General features: G+C 50.8%; 3 protein-coding genes across 3 annotated transcripts; 2 read left to right on the top strand and 1 right to left on the bottom strand.

The window, feature by feature from the left end:
* Window positions 1-355: 355 nt before the first annotated feature.
* Window positions 356-4421, top strand: PPTG_13586 (hypothetical protein; the record flags this gene model as incomplete). The annotated part of the gene is made up of 9 exons (XM_008909361.1): window positions 356-1492; window positions 1558-1755; window positions 1819-2364; window positions 2435-2658; window positions 2740-3385; window positions 3447-3522; window positions 3584-4003; window positions 4064-4273; window positions 4336-4421. The coding sequence occupies 9 exons, from the start codon at window positions 356-358 to the stop codon at window positions 4419-4421; spliced, it is 3543 nt and encodes a 1180-aa protein (XP_008907609.1).
* PPTG_13585 (hypothetical protein) lies at window positions 1743-10072 on the bottom strand. The gene has a single exon (XM_008909360.1). The coding sequence runs from the start codon at window positions 9313-9315 to the stop codon at window positions 4522-4524; it is 4794 nt and encodes a 1597-aa protein (XP_008907608.1). The 5' UTR covers window positions 9316-10072; the 3' UTR covers window positions 1743-4521.
* Window positions 10073-10525: 453 nt separating this feature from the next.
* Window positions 10526-17495, top strand: PPTG_23245 (hypothetical protein; the record flags this gene model as incomplete). The annotated part of the gene is made up of 2 exons (XM_008909359.1): window positions 10526-11040; window positions 11108-17495. The coding sequence occupies 2 exons, from the start codon at window positions 10526-10528 to the stop codon at window positions 17493-17495; spliced, it is 6903 nt and encodes a 2300-aa protein (XP_008907607.1).
* Between the last annotated feature and the right edge of the window lie 2 nt (window positions 17496-17497).

Below are 17497 nucleotides of genomic sequence, written 5' to 3'. Positions count from 1 at the left end.
ACGGACTATCCGTTTTGCATCCATTATTATCATGCTCAATACACGCAGCTTGCTGAACCGCCGGTAGCAAAACTTCCCCTCCTGTTAGACAACCGAGTCATTCCATTAAGAGCAAATTATTTTCATTGCTTACAAGAATCCAATACCTGATGATATGGTGAGCAAGCGCACTAAGAACAGGCGACGCGCCTCGATGATGTCGCGCAATCTCCAAAATTCTGCAAACCGGCCTCGACGTCACAGTGAAGCTTCAACCGTAAAAACCAGCGAAATTAGTTCTGCTGAGCCCGTGGTCGAGAACTCCCACCTCTTGCCTACCTGTCAGAGATTAAGAAATGACAGAGATGTTACAGCAATGGAGGAAGGCGAACTCAAGGATGGCAAGAAGACACTGTTTATGATGTCACCTCGTCTGGATGCGCAACTCGGTGGCTACCCACCGGATTGTGGCACCAAAGAGCTCAAGTATTTGTCGTATGCAAAAGTTCTTCGTGATCGTGGCATGACACACCCAATGCGATACTCAAGTACTCGAGTGGATGCACTGGGTTTTCCCTTGCCAGAGCGATATCCGCTTTGCTCCACAAACTTTGGCGCCCATTCCTTTCACCACCTACCCACAGACTCGGTTGTTTTGAGTCAATATGGTCTTGGGATCGCTCTTTACTTCAAGTATCTTAAGGTCATAACGTGGCTATTCCTCTTGCTCGTGGTGATTAGTGCTCCAACACTTGCGGTTTATATCTTTGGTGGTGGCACTACGATGGCAGAACTTACTGCTCTTGCGCGTCAGGATCTTCCGTCTATCTTGGGTATCACAAGTATTGGCCATCTCAGCGAGGCCAGTAGTGTGTGTGACCAGGCTCTTGAAAACACTGAGCTGTCACTCACGTGTTCAGCAGGTGAAATTGGTTTTGTTAAAGCGGTATATTCAACGTATGATTCCCAGGGAAGCTGTTCATGCCCGGAACGCAACAAAGTCGCTGAGAGTTCTGGAATATGCCGTGGTTACGCTGAAGGATCTACGTGTCCTGTGGATGGTGCGGGGTGCTTTGTAGGTGTTCACCCAGTCTCACTTCGGCCGTGTTGTTCCTTTTCTAGGGATGACGCAACGAAGACGCCATTGTTTGACGATATGCGGATTCAAGAGAGTGAAGATTGTGGCTCTAGTATGGCTCAGCAAATAGTCGAAGGACTGTGTTTGGGAAAGAAGAGCTGCACATTTAACGTCAGTGAGGCGATCACTTACGCGTGGGAGCCTGATGCTAACTACGGCACGAATTGCTCAAAACCTCCGACTATTGTCACAATCGACAGCGTCGCAAACATCACAAAGGAAGTGTGTGAAGTTGAACTGAATGATGATAGTGATTATTCGAAATGTGATACCGACAAACCCCGTGCGCTGATTGTATACGGACGCTGCTTCACCGCGCGAATCGATTTGTCTGGTGCGTGGAACCTTAAAATTATCGGCTGGGACTCCTTGAGCGTAAGAATGAAACTCAGTATTCTACTTGTGAAAGCTTTGACTAATCGTAAATGGTAAACATGTAGCGGCGGGAGTTCTTGGGACTTGCGGTAGGATGCGATATTGCGTGTAGCCTCGCATTCTTCATGATTATAATTTGGTTGCGACGGAAAGAGAAAGAAGCGGTAGACCACATCGACCAAAACCAGATCAAGGCTCTGGACTACACTGTACAGATTGTACATCTACCGTACCATGACGATCTCAATTTGCTACGTCAGGAGGTAAATTTGCATTAGCTTGAGAGATTGCTGAAGTTTAGTTTCTAATTCTATTTGTGCAATTAGATTCGCCTACATCTAGAAGCTGCCTTGAGTAACGCCCCACCTTTCGCGGAGGAGCTTGATCGTATTCGTGTTGCCGACGTTCAGTTTGGCAAAAGCAAATCACGTCATCTACGTTTACTCAGTCGCCGCGGAGTGATCGTGCGGCGCCTAGAAATTGCCCAACAGCGTCATGAAAAGCTGCAACTCTTGTATGGACGACTAGATGAACGTGTGTACACCAGACGAGAACAGCGGCACTTGCGCGCTATAAACCAATTAGAGACAGAGCTGCATCGCTTTGACATTAAGCTAGAGCAGTGGCACGCTCATCAAAAGCGCTACAATATTTCTCAAGCAGTGACCGCTTTCGTGACATTCGAAGAGGAAGAAGGTTTTCATCGCTGCCTACAAGAGTACCCAGACCTCGGGTGGCTTCATCGTCTCTTTCAGCCATATTACAAGCGACTTCATGGCAAACGACTTCGATTCCGCCCAGCTCCGGATCCCACCGACATCATTTGGGAAAACCTGCACTACGCATTCGTGGAGCGAGTATTCCGACAATTGGTACGCCTCGATCGTGCCTATTTGACTTCTTAATGGGCTTAAACTCACATGTGCAATTAATATTTGGTAGGCCGTGGCATTAATCACGTTGTCAGTGTTGTTTGTGAGTTTCGTGCTCATTTTTGTGGCGAAAGAGCAGAAAAGTAAACTTGAAAGGCAATTTGGACGACCAACTAGTTGTCCGACTGAAGTTCTCAAGTCTGATGTCGTCCAAGACGAGCTGAACAAGGTTACTGAGCTCGTACCATACAAAGCTCTCGTCGAATGCTACTGCAAAAATTTTCTCGTTGATCAGTAAGCTTACCCCAATTCAACTCGCCAGTATACTGTCAAATCTAACCCGGGAACTCTTTTTGTGTGTTTGTTGCTTTACAGCTCTTTTCGAAGCATGATGTATGAAAGTTTTTACAATCCTGAAACAGGGGAGGATGAGATGTTATGTCGTTCATGGGCAACAACATTTGTGACGACCCAGATTTTGTCAATTGCTTCGGTGCTGTTGGTTGTGGCAGTGAATCTAATACTGGCACGAATTTTAAATGCGCTAGTTGCCTTGGAGAAACATCATACCCAATCTAGTCAGGTCGCGTCGCGAGTTACCAAAGTTTTCCTCGCTCAGTTTTGCAACACGGCACTGCTGATGCTAGTCATCAACGCAAATACCAATTATTTCTCTTCATCGCCAACGGTATCAGAGACGACGAGTGCGGGAGGGTTTTCGCTTGGAATACTGGAAATTCTTAACGGAGAGTATTCAGATTTTTCAGCAGACTGGTATAACGACGTCGGTGTGACACTCATGCTCACCATGATTCTCAACTCGTTTAGTACACATTTGTATCTCCTGGCAAACTATATCATGCTCAAGGCCCGGCGCTTTATCGACCGAGGATACTCTTTCGATCATTCTCTGACAAAACAAGACACGCAGCGTGATCTCGAAGCGTTATACCGTGGACCAAAGTTCGATCTCGCTGCACGCTACGCTCAATCGCTGACGTCCATCTTCATCACGTATATGGTACGAGTTTGTGGCTTCTCTAAAACGTAAATAACTAATTGTGTTGATGATTGCCTTGCAGTTCTCAGCGGGAATGCCGCTGCTCCATTTCATCGGATTCGGTGCAATGTTCATGACATATTGGGCCGACAAATTCAGTAAGTGAACCTCAACCATGAAATTTGTGGGGGTGCTTTGACTAACTCGATCGCTTGCCAGCTTTTCTCCGTGTTGCTCGGTCACCACCTGTCTACGACAGCAAGTTAGCCTCCGCTGCAGGGTCACTACTTCCTTACGCAGTGTTGATGCATTGCCTCATCGCCATGTGGATGTTCTCCAACGACCGCGTCTTCGAGTCTGACAGCGACACAACATTCCAGGAGGCGACCATGAATAACAAATACAGTCCTGGTGAGGGTATCCCTATATTCGACACCGAGCGAGGCCAGTTGATATCTCGAGTTACGCGTCCTCAAGTCGTGGTTCTGTTCGCATTTTTCGTGACTGGCTACACCGTTGTGGTCATGCGCTCCGTGCTCTTCGAGTACGTGCCAGCGCTGATCCGCAGCGTCTTTCCCGGTCTAGCTCGGTTACTGGAGAAGCCCCGTGTTGCGAAGGGAATCCCCAACTACTTCGACGGTAAGTGTATATCATTAACCTCAATCGATGTCGCCAACGATGTGTTTTTGTTTTCCACAGCAATTCCAACACCGTGCTTACAGGAAAAGTTAGCCGCTACTAGCGGCACGCAACAGCTTTTGCGACCAGATTTACGAGCCAAGTACGAGCGTGCTCTGCTTAACCGCCTCGCACAAGAAGAACCCATGCCAAAACTGCGCTCCAAGCGCTCAGCATCCGACATAGAACGCTTCAACCAGGCAAATTGGATCGTCGGCTGTCCTTCGTATGGTACGCTTGTCTTCAGTTCGTATTCAAGGTTGCAAGGACTAATAATCCTTTTGTACCTCCAGCTATCAGTGACAACAAGGAGTACGTCGCCAAGCTTGCCATCGACTCGCATCTCTCCGAACAAATACCTCTTGACCAGATCTTCTAGAAGAGAAAAAAAAAAACACTACTTGTAAAGCGCAACACTTACAGTATGAACTCGTCCTCAACACTTGCACACAGGTTCTAAAACACTTGTACTTAGTATATTAATCCAAAGCCTTTGGGGACGGCGAAGAACCGTCTGCAGTTGATGACGAAGGCGATTGCACACGCATGCCAACATTTGAGAGATCCGACCTCTGACCTGCTCTCGATTGTTCTCGCATGTTGCTGCTTCGGTAAACGCCCAGCGCCATCTCCGACTCGCCAGGACAGTGTGAGAATGCGAAGCCCGTGTTACGGCGCACAAGACGTGGCGAGTCCATGACCACAGCTGCGTCTTCGCCCTTAGCCAGACGATTCCACTCACGCATCAAATGCGACGGCTCCGGGTAGAACAGTACTCGTCCGGCCTTGGCGATGTAGTTGGGTAGAATGGCCACGACAACAGAGAACAGAAGACCAAGCCAGAACCAGCCTTCGTTCACCAGCTGACTGACCACTCCGTAACCCACTTCAGTGTCGTAAAAATCGGCCTTAGTCCATCCGAATACAGCACAGAAGAAAGCTGTAAACAGATAGTAGAACACCAACGTGCCCACAGTTGACAAGACGTTCGCACGCGTCCAATTGCTCGTCATGAGCGACACTTGCACCGTCGAGGCTGTGATCAGGTACGTGTATGACGCGACACCATTTGCCCAGAGACCCAAGTCGCGTTTGTCGAACTGAAGCTTCGATGAATCGCTCGAGAAGTACCAAACGATAGAGCCGTTCGTGAAGAACGGCACCGCATATACCACGTAAGCATGCCACGCACCAAGTACACACCAGCCGAAAAACGATAGCCAGTTGAACGACCGGTTCTTCAGGCCGTTCACGTACAGCGTCGGGTACTGCATCAACACAGCAGGAGACACGTCCTGGTTGTACATGGCAATAACCACGATCGGGATCGTTGTGAATAGTGCGTTGTACAGCGTGAAAAAGATGCTGAAGTACATTAGTAACCCACTGTACATCGTCTCCATCGCCAAGAAGAAATTCGACATCGACAATGCCACGTTCTTCATGAACGAGAACAAGATGAGCTTGGAAATTCTCTTGTAGCTGTAGTTGCCATGCACTAACAACAGACGTTTCAAGTACTGGAACTCCGCGATAGAATAGTCGCTAGAGAGAACGGCCTGACGACCTTCCTTGCCACTGATACCCACACCCACGTTTGCAGCCTGAATCATAGGAACATCATTGGCTCCATCGCCAATAGCAAGCGTGATATTGCCTGGTGAGAACATGAGCGTAGGCTCCGTAACCAGCTTCACCACGGATGCCTTTTGAGAGGGGGAGCAACGACAGCAAATCACCGACTTGCATTGCGTCGCCACTGCCAAAAACAGGTACTTGATGTCATCATCCAGCACCAGTGCGAGGGTTTTACCATCGATCACCATGGCGAACTCCAGTTCTTCATCGATGAAATCACCACTGCTCATGCTGTTAGTGCCTCCGGTCATGTTATCGGTCTTCGGTTCGAAGTCGTGGTCGCACAGATCTCGGTTAAAGCTGTTCTCAGTGATGTCACGGTTTGGAAGAGCCGGATACACCTCATCGTAATGAGCAGGACTATCTGTCGGCGCTGCATCAGCGCCAGCGTGTTCACGACGAGGCAGACGTCTCCGTTTTTTTCGTGCCTCTGCTTCTTCATCACGTCCCACCAGCGCTAGCTTTACGAGATCCCACAAGTACAAGATGGCTCTCTTCAACGCTTCCAACAACACACTAGTCGCAGACGAGGTTTCATCTGATCCCCACTTGTCCTCCACAAGGTCGACGTATAGTTCCTCCAGTCTTGCACGCAGAGAGCCCTTGTCACGTTGACCCAACACGATGACATCCATGTTGTCATCGATCACATGCGACGACATACCGATACTAAGAGCAGTTTCCTTCTTGTCACCAGTGAGCACCCAGAACTTGATGCCAGCCTTGCGTAAAGCACAAATAGACTCTTCGACACCGTCCTGCAGTCTATCTTCAATAGCCGTCGCACCAAGCAACGTCAACTCCACCTCAATAATGGCTGAAACCTTGGCGATCTTGGCAGCACGGCCCTCCATAGAGAATTCTGCTTGACGATACAGTTGATTCCACTGGTCATATTCCTCCTGAGTGAGACGACGCATAGCCGTCGTCAAAGTTCGAAGACCTTCCGATGCATACTCCTGGAGATGACCACGAGTCACGTGCGCTACACCCTGGGGCTGCGACTTGGACAGCAGATCGAAAATAATATCATCAGCGCCCTTGCAGTAGAGCACGATACTACCATCAGGAAATCGCACGATGACCGACATACGCTTCCTGTCGCTGTTAAACTCCAACACATTCAGAATTTCAAAAGACATAGGTCTTCCCTGAATGAGAGTGTGGCACAATGAACCGTCACGCGACTCGAGCACGTAGCCGAGGTCAGCAGCAGCCAGCACAAGAGCCTCCTCGTCTGGGGACGACGCGTTGTACTTGATTGTTGGCGTTTCGACCGAACACGAGTCACTGCTCGACGTAGGAGACGTAGGAACGTTGGTTTCAGGGATCACAGTGTTGCAAATTGTAAGCAGCAGCAGGAAGTCGTGAATTTCCTTCTTCGTCGAGTGGTTCGAGTTCAATCGCGCCAGCAATCGGCCATCGTTAAAGCGTGTGCCTGGTCTCGCCCGCTTCGCAGGATCTACTTCAATGTCATTGTAGCGGAGACCGGCGATCGTGCACTTGGCAAAGATCATCTCATTGCACGTGAGTGTACCTGTTTTGTCCGAGAAAATGTACTGGATCTGTCCGAGATCTTCGTTGATGTTACTGTTGCGAACCTGCGCTGGTGTATCGGTCTTAACGTCATACATTTCCAGATCGTTTTCGATGTATCGCGCGTGAACAAAGCGTACACCTTCCATCGTCACGTACATCGAGAGCGGGATCAAGTTGTTAAACAAAATCACGTAACTCAAGAAGATGTAGCCGTTCGAATCTTCCTTAATGTACCACGGTGTTGAATCGTCCGCCAGATCCAAGTTCCAGTTGTTGTTTCCCAGTGTACAAGCAATCGAAATTCCGAAAAGCAGCATCAGAACCAGCACGAACATAGTATCCAAAGTCTTCTCCACGAAGCTTCGCTTAAGTGGCACAGCGACCGAGTTCATCTGGACTTTCGTCTCCTTGCCCGTGTAAATCACAAGTCCAAGCGTCCACTCGGCGTTGCGACTTTCACTGCCTCGTAGAATCAAATTGTCCATCGTCAAACTGGTCTCTGTGTCTTCTTTGTTGGTAGTGTCCGCAACAGCTTCGTCTGCGAATTTTTTCAGCTTTAAGACACCGTCAAAGTAGAACAGATCCTTATTTGGCACATCACACTCCACTTCGAGCGTATACCGGTCCAAGATCTCTTCAGCAGTCAAGAAGTGCTTCGTGCAGCTGGCCACCTGTCGGATCTTTAAGTTCGTTTCTCCGTCCAAGTTTGCTGTCTCCACGTAACATCTGCCATCCGGTCGACTCGTGGCCAGTAGAATGCAGTCCGCAGGAACCTGATCACCGTCCTTAAGTAGCAGTACGTCTCCCACTTCAATGTCCTGCCAAGTGCCGTCAATATGCATCACCTCATCTAGCACGTCGCGACGCACAATATGAGCCGATCTCGAATTCACCTGAGCGTCTCCCTTCTGTCTGCGACGATCCTCGCTCACATCTTTCAGCGCAGACGTGGCAAACACGATCAACAGCGGTGTAAGACTGGCCACGGGACTGACGGGCGAGAAATCAAAGAAACACAACGCCACCACAATCGTCGTGTACAGGTTGGCCAGTCGACTAAACTGCATCTTGAGGAAGACGAACAGGAAATTGTAGTACGTGTACTTGCTCGTGATGATGAGATTGGAGCAGAACACGGGCGCCTCCTCCTGGGCCTCTGCCTCCTTCCTGCGTTGTTTCTTGGTCTTCAAGACATCAGGAAGCGACGCTGGCACACCCGATTGAGTGCGTCTTGTTCTGTTGTTCGGGACTCCTGGGCCTACAGTGATCTTACGACGCGCAGACGGAACTTCTTCCTCGTCCATCTCGGCCGACGGGTTAATTGACAGCGTCTGGTGTAGCGAGTTGACTCTCTGCGGGGACGGCATCATCGTGGCCAGTGCAGCTCGGTCACACTCTCTTTGGTTCTGTACGGCCTTGACGATACGGCGAAGTTTCCAGCCATACATGAACCCGGTAATGTTGAGCATTGTCAATAAAATGGAGAAGAAACCCTGCATGAGCACCGAAGTACCGCTGCTGACACTGTTGAGCTTTCCGTTGTAGCCCTTGTAGTACCAGATGACGTCCACCAGTAGCGTGAGCTGCATACCGATCTTGTAGCTGAGCAAGAACTTGGGCACTAGGAACTTCGTGCCGTGCCAACCCAGCACGAGCGTCACGTACAGGATTAGCACAGGCAGGGTGGCCTGGAAGCTTAGTCCTAGAATAATGGGGAAGATACGCAGCGAGTTAATGACTGTCTGCGACACGATCGTGAACTTGAGTCGCCGTCGTGTCTGGTAGATGGTCATGCCCTTGAGGAAGCAGAAAACCTGCTCGAAGAGGTTCCATAGCTTCGTCTCTGCGTTGGGCTTCGAGTCGGACGCCACCGAGTCCGCCATACTGTCGGCACGATATCGTAACGAGATGATGTTGCGCGCTTCCTCCTCATTGACCGCGCCTGTGAACGTGTTGACGCGACGTAAGTTCTTGGGGGCGGAGGGCGCGGGCGCCGCACGGTCCGCCGACGCGGGGGGCTGCGTCTGCGTGCCCATATCCAGCGTGTAGTCCGTGGCGCTGTCAGACGGTGAGGGCACCGCGAACTCGACGCGCATCGGTCCGTTAGTGCGGGATGAAATGCCCGCCTTGGCCTATTCTGAGCTACGACTACGAAGAAATATGGAGCACAGTGCCCGCTCTGGCTTATTGCCTGAAGTAACGCGAATCCTTTGAGGGGTGCGTTTAAGTAGCGGAGACAGCTGAGTAATCCGGACAGAAACGATACCAGGGAAGGGTCCAACAACCTGCCAACCTGGCAGCCAGGGGCACGTGTGCGATGATGCTGCGGCAATTTGACGGCAAGCACGCAGTTACACGTGCACTATCGTCGTGGTAAACACGTTTTGCCAGGATTCTTTGACTTCGGTCTCCGTTCCGATGTGGCCACCAACCCGCCGAAATCAGCGATGCCACGACTCTCATGGACACCATGGAGACAGTAATCGAGCAGCATTTCGATCAGGCGCTTTTTTAAGCAGCCACGTCGGACATGCACGAGGCGTTATAATAGCCACATGTGAGCGCTGCCAAAGACAAACGGATACTTGTGCGTCGAAAATTACAGATCAGAACGAAGCTCATCAGTACGGAACCGTGTCGCAGGGTGTTGTTGACATTGCATCGCATGTAGATTGGACGACGTTGAGGTCGCTTCCACCAAGGCCTTGACAATTGTTCAAGTCCTGCTGAAAGAAACTGCTTCGACAAATATGTACTTCGAAGTAACCTCGTAGCACCCGTGACACGCCCGTAGCTTATAGATGGGCGAATCGGGTCCGAAGGCCTTGCTTGAGAGGGACTGCGGGGCTTGAGGTAAAATGGAGAATGAATTTAAAGATTTAAGACTGCCTCGTGCTCTTGCTTACTTCATCTAGCTGTTACTCTGTGGTTCTTACTTGTGCAATCAAGGTGTCTGCTGGACTTTCACAATAAGTGGGTACGCGAACGATTCCTTCACCCGTGTCACCTGCTCCTGCCCGTCCGAACTCCAAAATGGCTACACCCACTTCAACTTGGGCATTTTTTTCACGCTTTTCTAGGATCGAAATTACCTGTGAGCCGATGGCAAAGTATGACCTCAAACATTGAGCGACTCTTTTTGACAATCTATAACCATGAAGCTAGCGATATCTCATCTTCCGCCATTCCTTCAGCCTGAAGCACATCGCAATTATGAAAGATGGAAAAAATGTTCACGCTAATTTTATATTGCATGGCTCATTGCAACCGTTAACACTTCCCAAGCGACGGCGCCCGGACTCCCTAATGAAGCAGCAGCAGTATCGTCAGAGTCAGGTCTTGCGCGAGAACGTACCAGTAGTAGACTTGGAAAAGGAACCACGCACAAGTCGATCTTGGCAGTGGGTATGCTCGGCACTCGTTAGTCGAGACAAAGGAGAATGCTGTGTGAACGTGGTGGAGAGTGTGTTCGTGGACAAACAGCAAATTTGGTCTTGGTACTTCACAGATGGGGGTGTCGTACGCCGCAAGCCTCGCAGTAGACACACAGCAGACCAAGTGCATCGTGCATTCGTACAGTTCGCTGACGAGTTTGGTCGTCCAGATTCTGCTGTGGATCCGACAACCCGACCAGTCGCTGTGTGTTGGTTCGACAAGAAGGACAATCCCAGTGTCGTACCATTCCTATGTGCGCCAGATCTTTTATCATTTTTGCAATCTGTGTCGTCAAGCAGTTCCTGCAGCGCCGCGATCAGCACTTTTATTCGTCCGCGCGGTGAATTGGATCCTGTTTGCTACGCTAATCTCGAGCACGAGTTCACGTACGTAGCGCTTAGTCCCTAATAACACTCGATTTTGACACTTCACGCTGTATTTGTGTCTCGTTAGTCTTCAGAAAAGTGGTCGCGTGCAAGGCAAAGTGTTTTGGTTAGCATTAGGTGGTCAGCGGATTGCGAGCAAGGATATCAAGTTGAATACTGTCGTCAATGAATTGGTTCAGCATTTTGTAAATTTTATCGAGAAAAACAAGAAGTGTCGTGTAGTACGCTGCGTCTCGCTCTTTATCATGGAAGACAGCGGCAAAATTCAATTGTGGCGAACATCCTCATGCGAGACCATCTCCGCTGCAGTAACGCTGCCTTCAGCTCCGACGTTTCCAGACGCGCTAACATCCACATTCTCAAGCTCGTACGAGGGTCCACGCGCCATGAACGAAAGATTAATAGCTCGTGCCAGAGCTGAAGGTTCACGAGCACCCGATGAAAGGGTAGTTGACGCTATTATGGCTGCTCCAAAGTCATATTCCAGACTTTCGACTCGACTTTTACCATCTTCGAATGCCTCGAATCGTTTGGATCCGCTCGGGGATCTGGAGGGTAGACGGCGTGCAAAGCTCAAGTCGAATGACTGGGATGAAGCTTTGTCGATGCTTCCGTCGACATTTTCTCTATCTCGAGGACGGCGACGCACCAAGTCAGCAGCGCACCTTATGTCGAGTCAGAAACGTGGTTGCTGTGGAGATTTCTGTAGTTTGTCTATTGCCGAGTTGACTGCCCGGAGAATGGATCGTAAGAAGGAGTCGACATTAAGTGAGCAAGCAGGTCATGCTAGAAAAGGCCGACGACGGACAAGTCTTGAAAAAGTCGCAGCTACTGCAAGCGCCTTCATGGAAGTCCGTCGCACGGATGACTTGTTGAGTCGGTTAGACGAGCAGCGTAAGCCGTCATCACCTCAAAGACTGCAGCGTGTGGAGACACAGCAGCCAGCGCCATTGACACATACCATTCCGTTCAAACTAGTAGCACAGACTCGAGCCGAAAAGCAGCTGGTGGATCTGTTCATTCGGCGATATCAGAATGGAGAAGACGGTGACTACCTCGCCGAAGCTTATTACGGAGATGGCGAACCTCTCGGAGTCACCTTTCCAGGTTACTATTACCGAGACGTGCAGGTGTGTGCCAACTGCTACGAGTTTTACACGCTGGTGGAAAAAGTCCGCATGAAAGCTCTGGATCAAATCGCGCGGCGTGAGAAATCGAGTCCAAATCGCCGGAGTCCAGGCAAGCAGAGCGGCAAGCGGATGCAGCAGCTCATGATTGTTGAAAGTCGAGAGGAGGAAAGTGATGAAGACGACAATAATGACGAAAGCTTGGATGACTTGCAGCATGTATGGACGCACGTATGGGCACAAACTGCCAGTGTGGCTGCCTCCATCACCAAAAAGGATGCCGCGGAGTTGTATAGCTTTGTAAACCCCCATCCTGCTGTCGCAATGGTTATGAGCGCACTGGGAGCTTTACTTCTGGGATCACGAGGTGGAGACTGGGGAGAAGTCAAACGAGTTATTTCTCAGGATAAACTACTAGCTCGATTGCATCGTATAGACTTGGAATCGCTCTCTGAACATGCTGTAATGCAGGCTGCCGCACATGCTCGTAACTCACTCTTCACACCGGCACAGATCGCGCCAATTAGTTCAACTGCTGCGCGATTCTGCGATTGGATTCGGACTGTACTGCAAGCTTATGCGTGGAATCAGAAGCTGCAAATGCAAGACCCGGAGACACGTCGCATGCTTTGTTTCCTTAAGCCAGAGATTTTACCACCCGGTGTCGCCATTTCGCAACTAAAAGGAGCTCAACGTGGAAAAGTGGCAGCAAAGAAGGCTAAAGCAAGCGACACGAGCAACGATGGTCCACTATCCAAATTACGAAGCCGAATTCACCAGAAAAAAGCAGCTCGACGCGCCATTCAAGCACATCAAATGGCACGTTTAGCAGCACCGTCAGGGCTTCAAGATGGCGTGGTGGGAAGCACAGCAGACAACGTATTCACCTGTCAGGATGGCGTCACACAGATACCATACGCTGTAATTGGACAGCCCATTGGCGAGACCGTGAAATGCAACCTCGTCGTCTTTCACGACCTCTTCGACACGCTTGAGAACACTCGAGTGTTCTTCCGGCCCATTGTTGCTCGAAACGTGGGTGCTCAAGCACTGCTATTCAATTTCCCTGGACAGGCTGGTTCTTCGTATGCTGTCGACGATCAAGCCCGCGAAGAAGACAAGCTCGTGCTGAACAATATGTGGCTTGCTCGTCGAGTCCACGAGCTACTCAATTTCTTGCAGCACACGACTCAGTTTGTGACCACTGGAGCTCCTTTCCACATCATTGGATTTGGCAACGGAGCCAACGTCGCTGCCTGCTACACTGTGCTTTACGGTAAGAATTACAATGAATACTTGCAGTCGCTCGCACTCTTCAACGGATTCGCGAACGTGGATGCACAGCTCGCTGCGGTACTTCATAGTGCAGTGAATGTTTTTGCCTGCCTGCCACCGACACGTCCAGATTTGCCAGTATCTTTCTTCAGCAAATTCCTCTTTTCCGACGCGTACTTGAAAAAAGTCGACATGAACTTAGCGCTCAGTATCTACACAGCTGTGACCAACGCCATTACGCTTGACGGTCGCATTCGATTATGTCGTGGAGCTCTTCGTCACATGGACCTCAGCTCACAACTTGAAGAGATTAACGTGCCACTTGTACTGGTTCAGTCGGTAGAGAACACACTTGTAGCCCCTACAAACGTTGATCCATTCCTTCAAGGCCGTGCCAACGTCCAGCATGTATGGTCTCACCAACAATCGCACACCAGTGATCTACGTCCCAAGACTCGTGCTCAGTTGAGGAAGGCCCTAGCAACTCCAAATAGCGCCTTTGTATCGTGGCTCCGAGCTGGACATGAGCTCCGTCAGGAAGCGAAAAGCTACGTCACGGAGGTGATTGACATACTTATGAACAGTCAACTGGAGCTGTCGGAGAAAGAGCGGATAGCTGCGCAGGAATTCGAAGAACAACAAACAACAAAAGAGCATGAGCAGCAGAAGTCAGTGACGAGAAATGAGTCAGCGGTTCAACAACCTAGCGTAAGTCTCCCCGTTCAAACTGCTTCATCAACATCAGAGCCACCAATTCAACCTGTCGTTGCCCCACCGGTAGATACATTTTCCCAGCAAGCCAGCAAGTCTCCATACGAGCTTCAACTGGAAATGTCCGAGCGTGCTTTCCAGGAAGCCTTACGCACACATGAAGCACAGAAGACTGCGTACGAGAAGAAAAAGTGGCAACAACAAGAGGTTAAGACTACATCGGCGCCGATTTTGACAGAAGAAGCTGCAGAAATCTCGATATCCCAATCGTTTGTGCCCATGGACATGCTGCTGCCTCCTGCCGTCCCTCCTGTAGTGCTACATCCGCAGCAAGAATCACACGATAGCGAAGATGAAACGCTACCACACTCCCAACACTATGAGAAGAGCAATGGCACTCAGTTGGACGACGACATGGAAAGAGTTCGAGCCAAAATTCGTGCCGAAGAAGAACGCTTGGAGAAAGAAGCAGAAGAACAACGTCAAAAACACCGCGCTGCAACCGAGGAACGTATGGCTGCCCTACGAGAGGAGCAAGAGCGGAGACGACGTGAATGGGAACAGGAGGATCGCGAGCGACTGGCAGCTCTTGAAACACAATTGCAGGCTCAGCAAGCTGAGCGGTTGGCCACATCCAAACAACGGGATCTGGAACAACTCGCACAGGATGAGGCTGTCTTAGCCGCAAGCAGCGCACTCTTAGACACATCAACGCCTGCTTCGTTGTTGGCACTAGAGCTGGCTGTTGAAATACCGACTTCTTCAGCTCAATCTCCGAGTGCGCTGTTGGCTCCGTCTGTGGAGGAAACGCAGCAAAACGTTCGAGCGCAGCCCGAACTCCCGAGCATATTCGACCAGCTGGAGGCAGAAGAGCAAGCTCGAAAACGACGAGAGCAAAAACGACGAGCCCTTGGACCTGGCATTGAGACAGGAAGTCATCTCACGGGTGAGCAGTACGATGAGGTGCGTTCTTCACTACAGCAAAACTTCCGCGAAGATACGCGAGCAAACGAGTCCAACATGAAGCGTGAGTTGAGACGAAGACGCGACGCTCAAGCTACGCGAGTGCAGAAGTACATCCGTCGGTTCTTGGCCACTCGTAGAGTTGATCGAATTCGCCGTGAATTGCAGCAGGAGCGTGTCAAACGGTTCGCTGGTGGAGAAATCGTCCGAATTGTTCGAGGCCGAATGGGTCGTCGACGCTTTCGTCGGGTGTTCGAGGAGACAGAGGAGACTGCAAGACAATTGCACGCTGCCACGCTCATTGAGACAATCTTCCGGGGTTTTGCTTGCCGTGTAGCGTACCGTATAAAGCGCCGAGAAAACAAAGCGCGAATACTGCAGCGAGTCTATCGTGGTCACCGTGGCCGTAGACGTGCTCGAAGACTGTGTGAGGAACAAGAACGACGCCGATTTCACGACCGAAACGCTGCCAAACTGCAAGCAACGTGGCGCATGTACGTCGCTCGTGGCCAATTCCTTACCGCTCGGTTCTCCGAGCTTGCCGCACTGGAGATTCAGAGACTGTATCGTGGTTTCTTGGGACGTCGAGAAGCTGCACGCAAGAAGCAGTGGCGTGATGCACCGCCTGGAGCTGAACGACTGGCACTTGGACTACAGTTGATTGAAGGCTCGAAGCAGGCATTCGAACGACAGCAGAGCGAACTAGACGCTCTACATCGTGCACAGGAGGCAGCCGAGCGTCAAGTCAGTACCGTCCACAATGAGTTACGTGAAGCTGAGAAAGAGCTGGCTGTGCTGGAACGCGAGCTGCAAGAAATTGACCAGCTCGATGCCGACGTACGCGAACTAACACACGAAGCCGAGCGCCTGCATGCTGGAGGTGTAGAGGGTTTGCTGCGGAATCACCGTTCATCGTCGGCGCACCAACCTCTTGGAAATGGCATACTCGAAGCTTCCTCTTCACTGGACAACAATGGTAGCGCACCGTACGAACTAGGAGCTGAAAACGCGCTGGAGTCCAAGGTGGCGCTCAAGAAGCGTCAAGCTGACGCATATGCTGTCGAGATGGCGCTTACTATTAAACGTAGCGAGCGTGAGAAGAAGAAGCGGGATCTGGAGGCTGAATTTGCAGGTGCGTTTGCTGAGGTACAACGCAAACGTGACACACTCGCAGCACTGGAAGAGCGTCTCGCTGACATGGAGCAGACTCGTATGCGAAAAGACCGCGAGTTTGCGCGTCTGCAACGTCATCTGATGGAGCTACTGGAAGAGCAGAAGCTCGAGCTTGAAAACTTGAGAGAAAAAGGCATCGAACTCGAGACAGCGACAGCCACGTCGGCAGCTGCCGCAGCAGCTACAGCAGCTAAGGCACGTGAGCATGAGGCGCGGTCCCAGGCCATGTTCGAGTCCACAGAGGAGCTTATGAAGTTCCAGTTCATGTCCATGTCCTTGTCATACTTCAGTTCGCTCAATATGCTCAAGAACTTGCGAGATATCAACGCCGACACCACCGCAGCGGCCATCACGTCCACAGCTGAGACTGCCGCCACAGCTGCATGTGCTGCTGCTGCAGCTAATATCACACCAGTCACGGCAGCTATCGCCAAGAAGAAGATAGGAGGAGATGCCATCAGCAATTTGCTCACGACGGTCTCGCAGCGTAAACAACAGGAACTCGCACAGCAAGAGCGCGAAGAAGAGGAAGCCCTGGCTCCAGGAAAGCAGCAACCACTGCCCGAGGAACTGCGCGCATGGACTGTGGACGACGTGGGTCGATGGCTTGACACTTTGTCGTTACCGCAGTACAAGGCTGCATTCCGTGAAGGCGCGGTGGACGGCGAATTCCTTATCGAACTCCGAGCCGAGGACATGGCTGAAATCCTGGGCGTAACACACAAACTTCACGTGCGTAAGCTGTTAGCTGCTCGCAGTAAGTTACTGCCATTGACAGCTGCGGAACGAGCTCAACTGGATGCTGTGAACCACGAGGCGAATGCAGCACGTACTCGAGGACAGGAACCTGCTGGAGACGAGAGTTCATTGGATGTAGACACCGTGTTCTCGCAGGCGCGCAATGGGCGGATGAAGCGGCTTGTGGAGAGTCTGGATGCTGGATTCCCTATTGACAGCGAAGACGATAAAGGTAACACGTTGCTGCTGCTTGCCTGTCAGAATGTAAACCAGAAAATGGTGGAACTCTTGGTAGCTCGTCGAGCCAATGTCAATCACCGCAATGCGCAGGGCAACACACCACTGCATTTCGCTATGGCGTACGACAGTGAAGGCGTCCTGGGCGAGTACCTGATCTCTCACGGCGCAGACGACACCATCGAAAACAACAGCGGCCTCACTCCCTACGATGGGCTCACGGCTGAGTAACA

Source organism: Phytophthora parasitica (genome assembly GCF_000247585.1).
Source record: "Phytophthora parasitica INRA-310 unplaced genomic scaffold supercont2.33, whole genome shotgun sequence".
Lineage (NCBI taxonomy): Eukaryota > Oomycota > Peronosporomycetes > Peronosporales > Peronosporaceae > Phytophthora > Phytophthora nicotianae.
The sequence above is the reverse complement of the archived record's forward strand: the minus strand, read 5'-3'. Positions and strand labels throughout refer to the sequence as shown.

Coding starts and splice junctions, on each gene's coding strand:
- PPTG_13585 (XM_008909360.1), bottom strand. CDS start 9,315: ATGCGCGTCGAGTTCGCGGTGCCCTCACCGTCTGACAGCGCCACGGAC.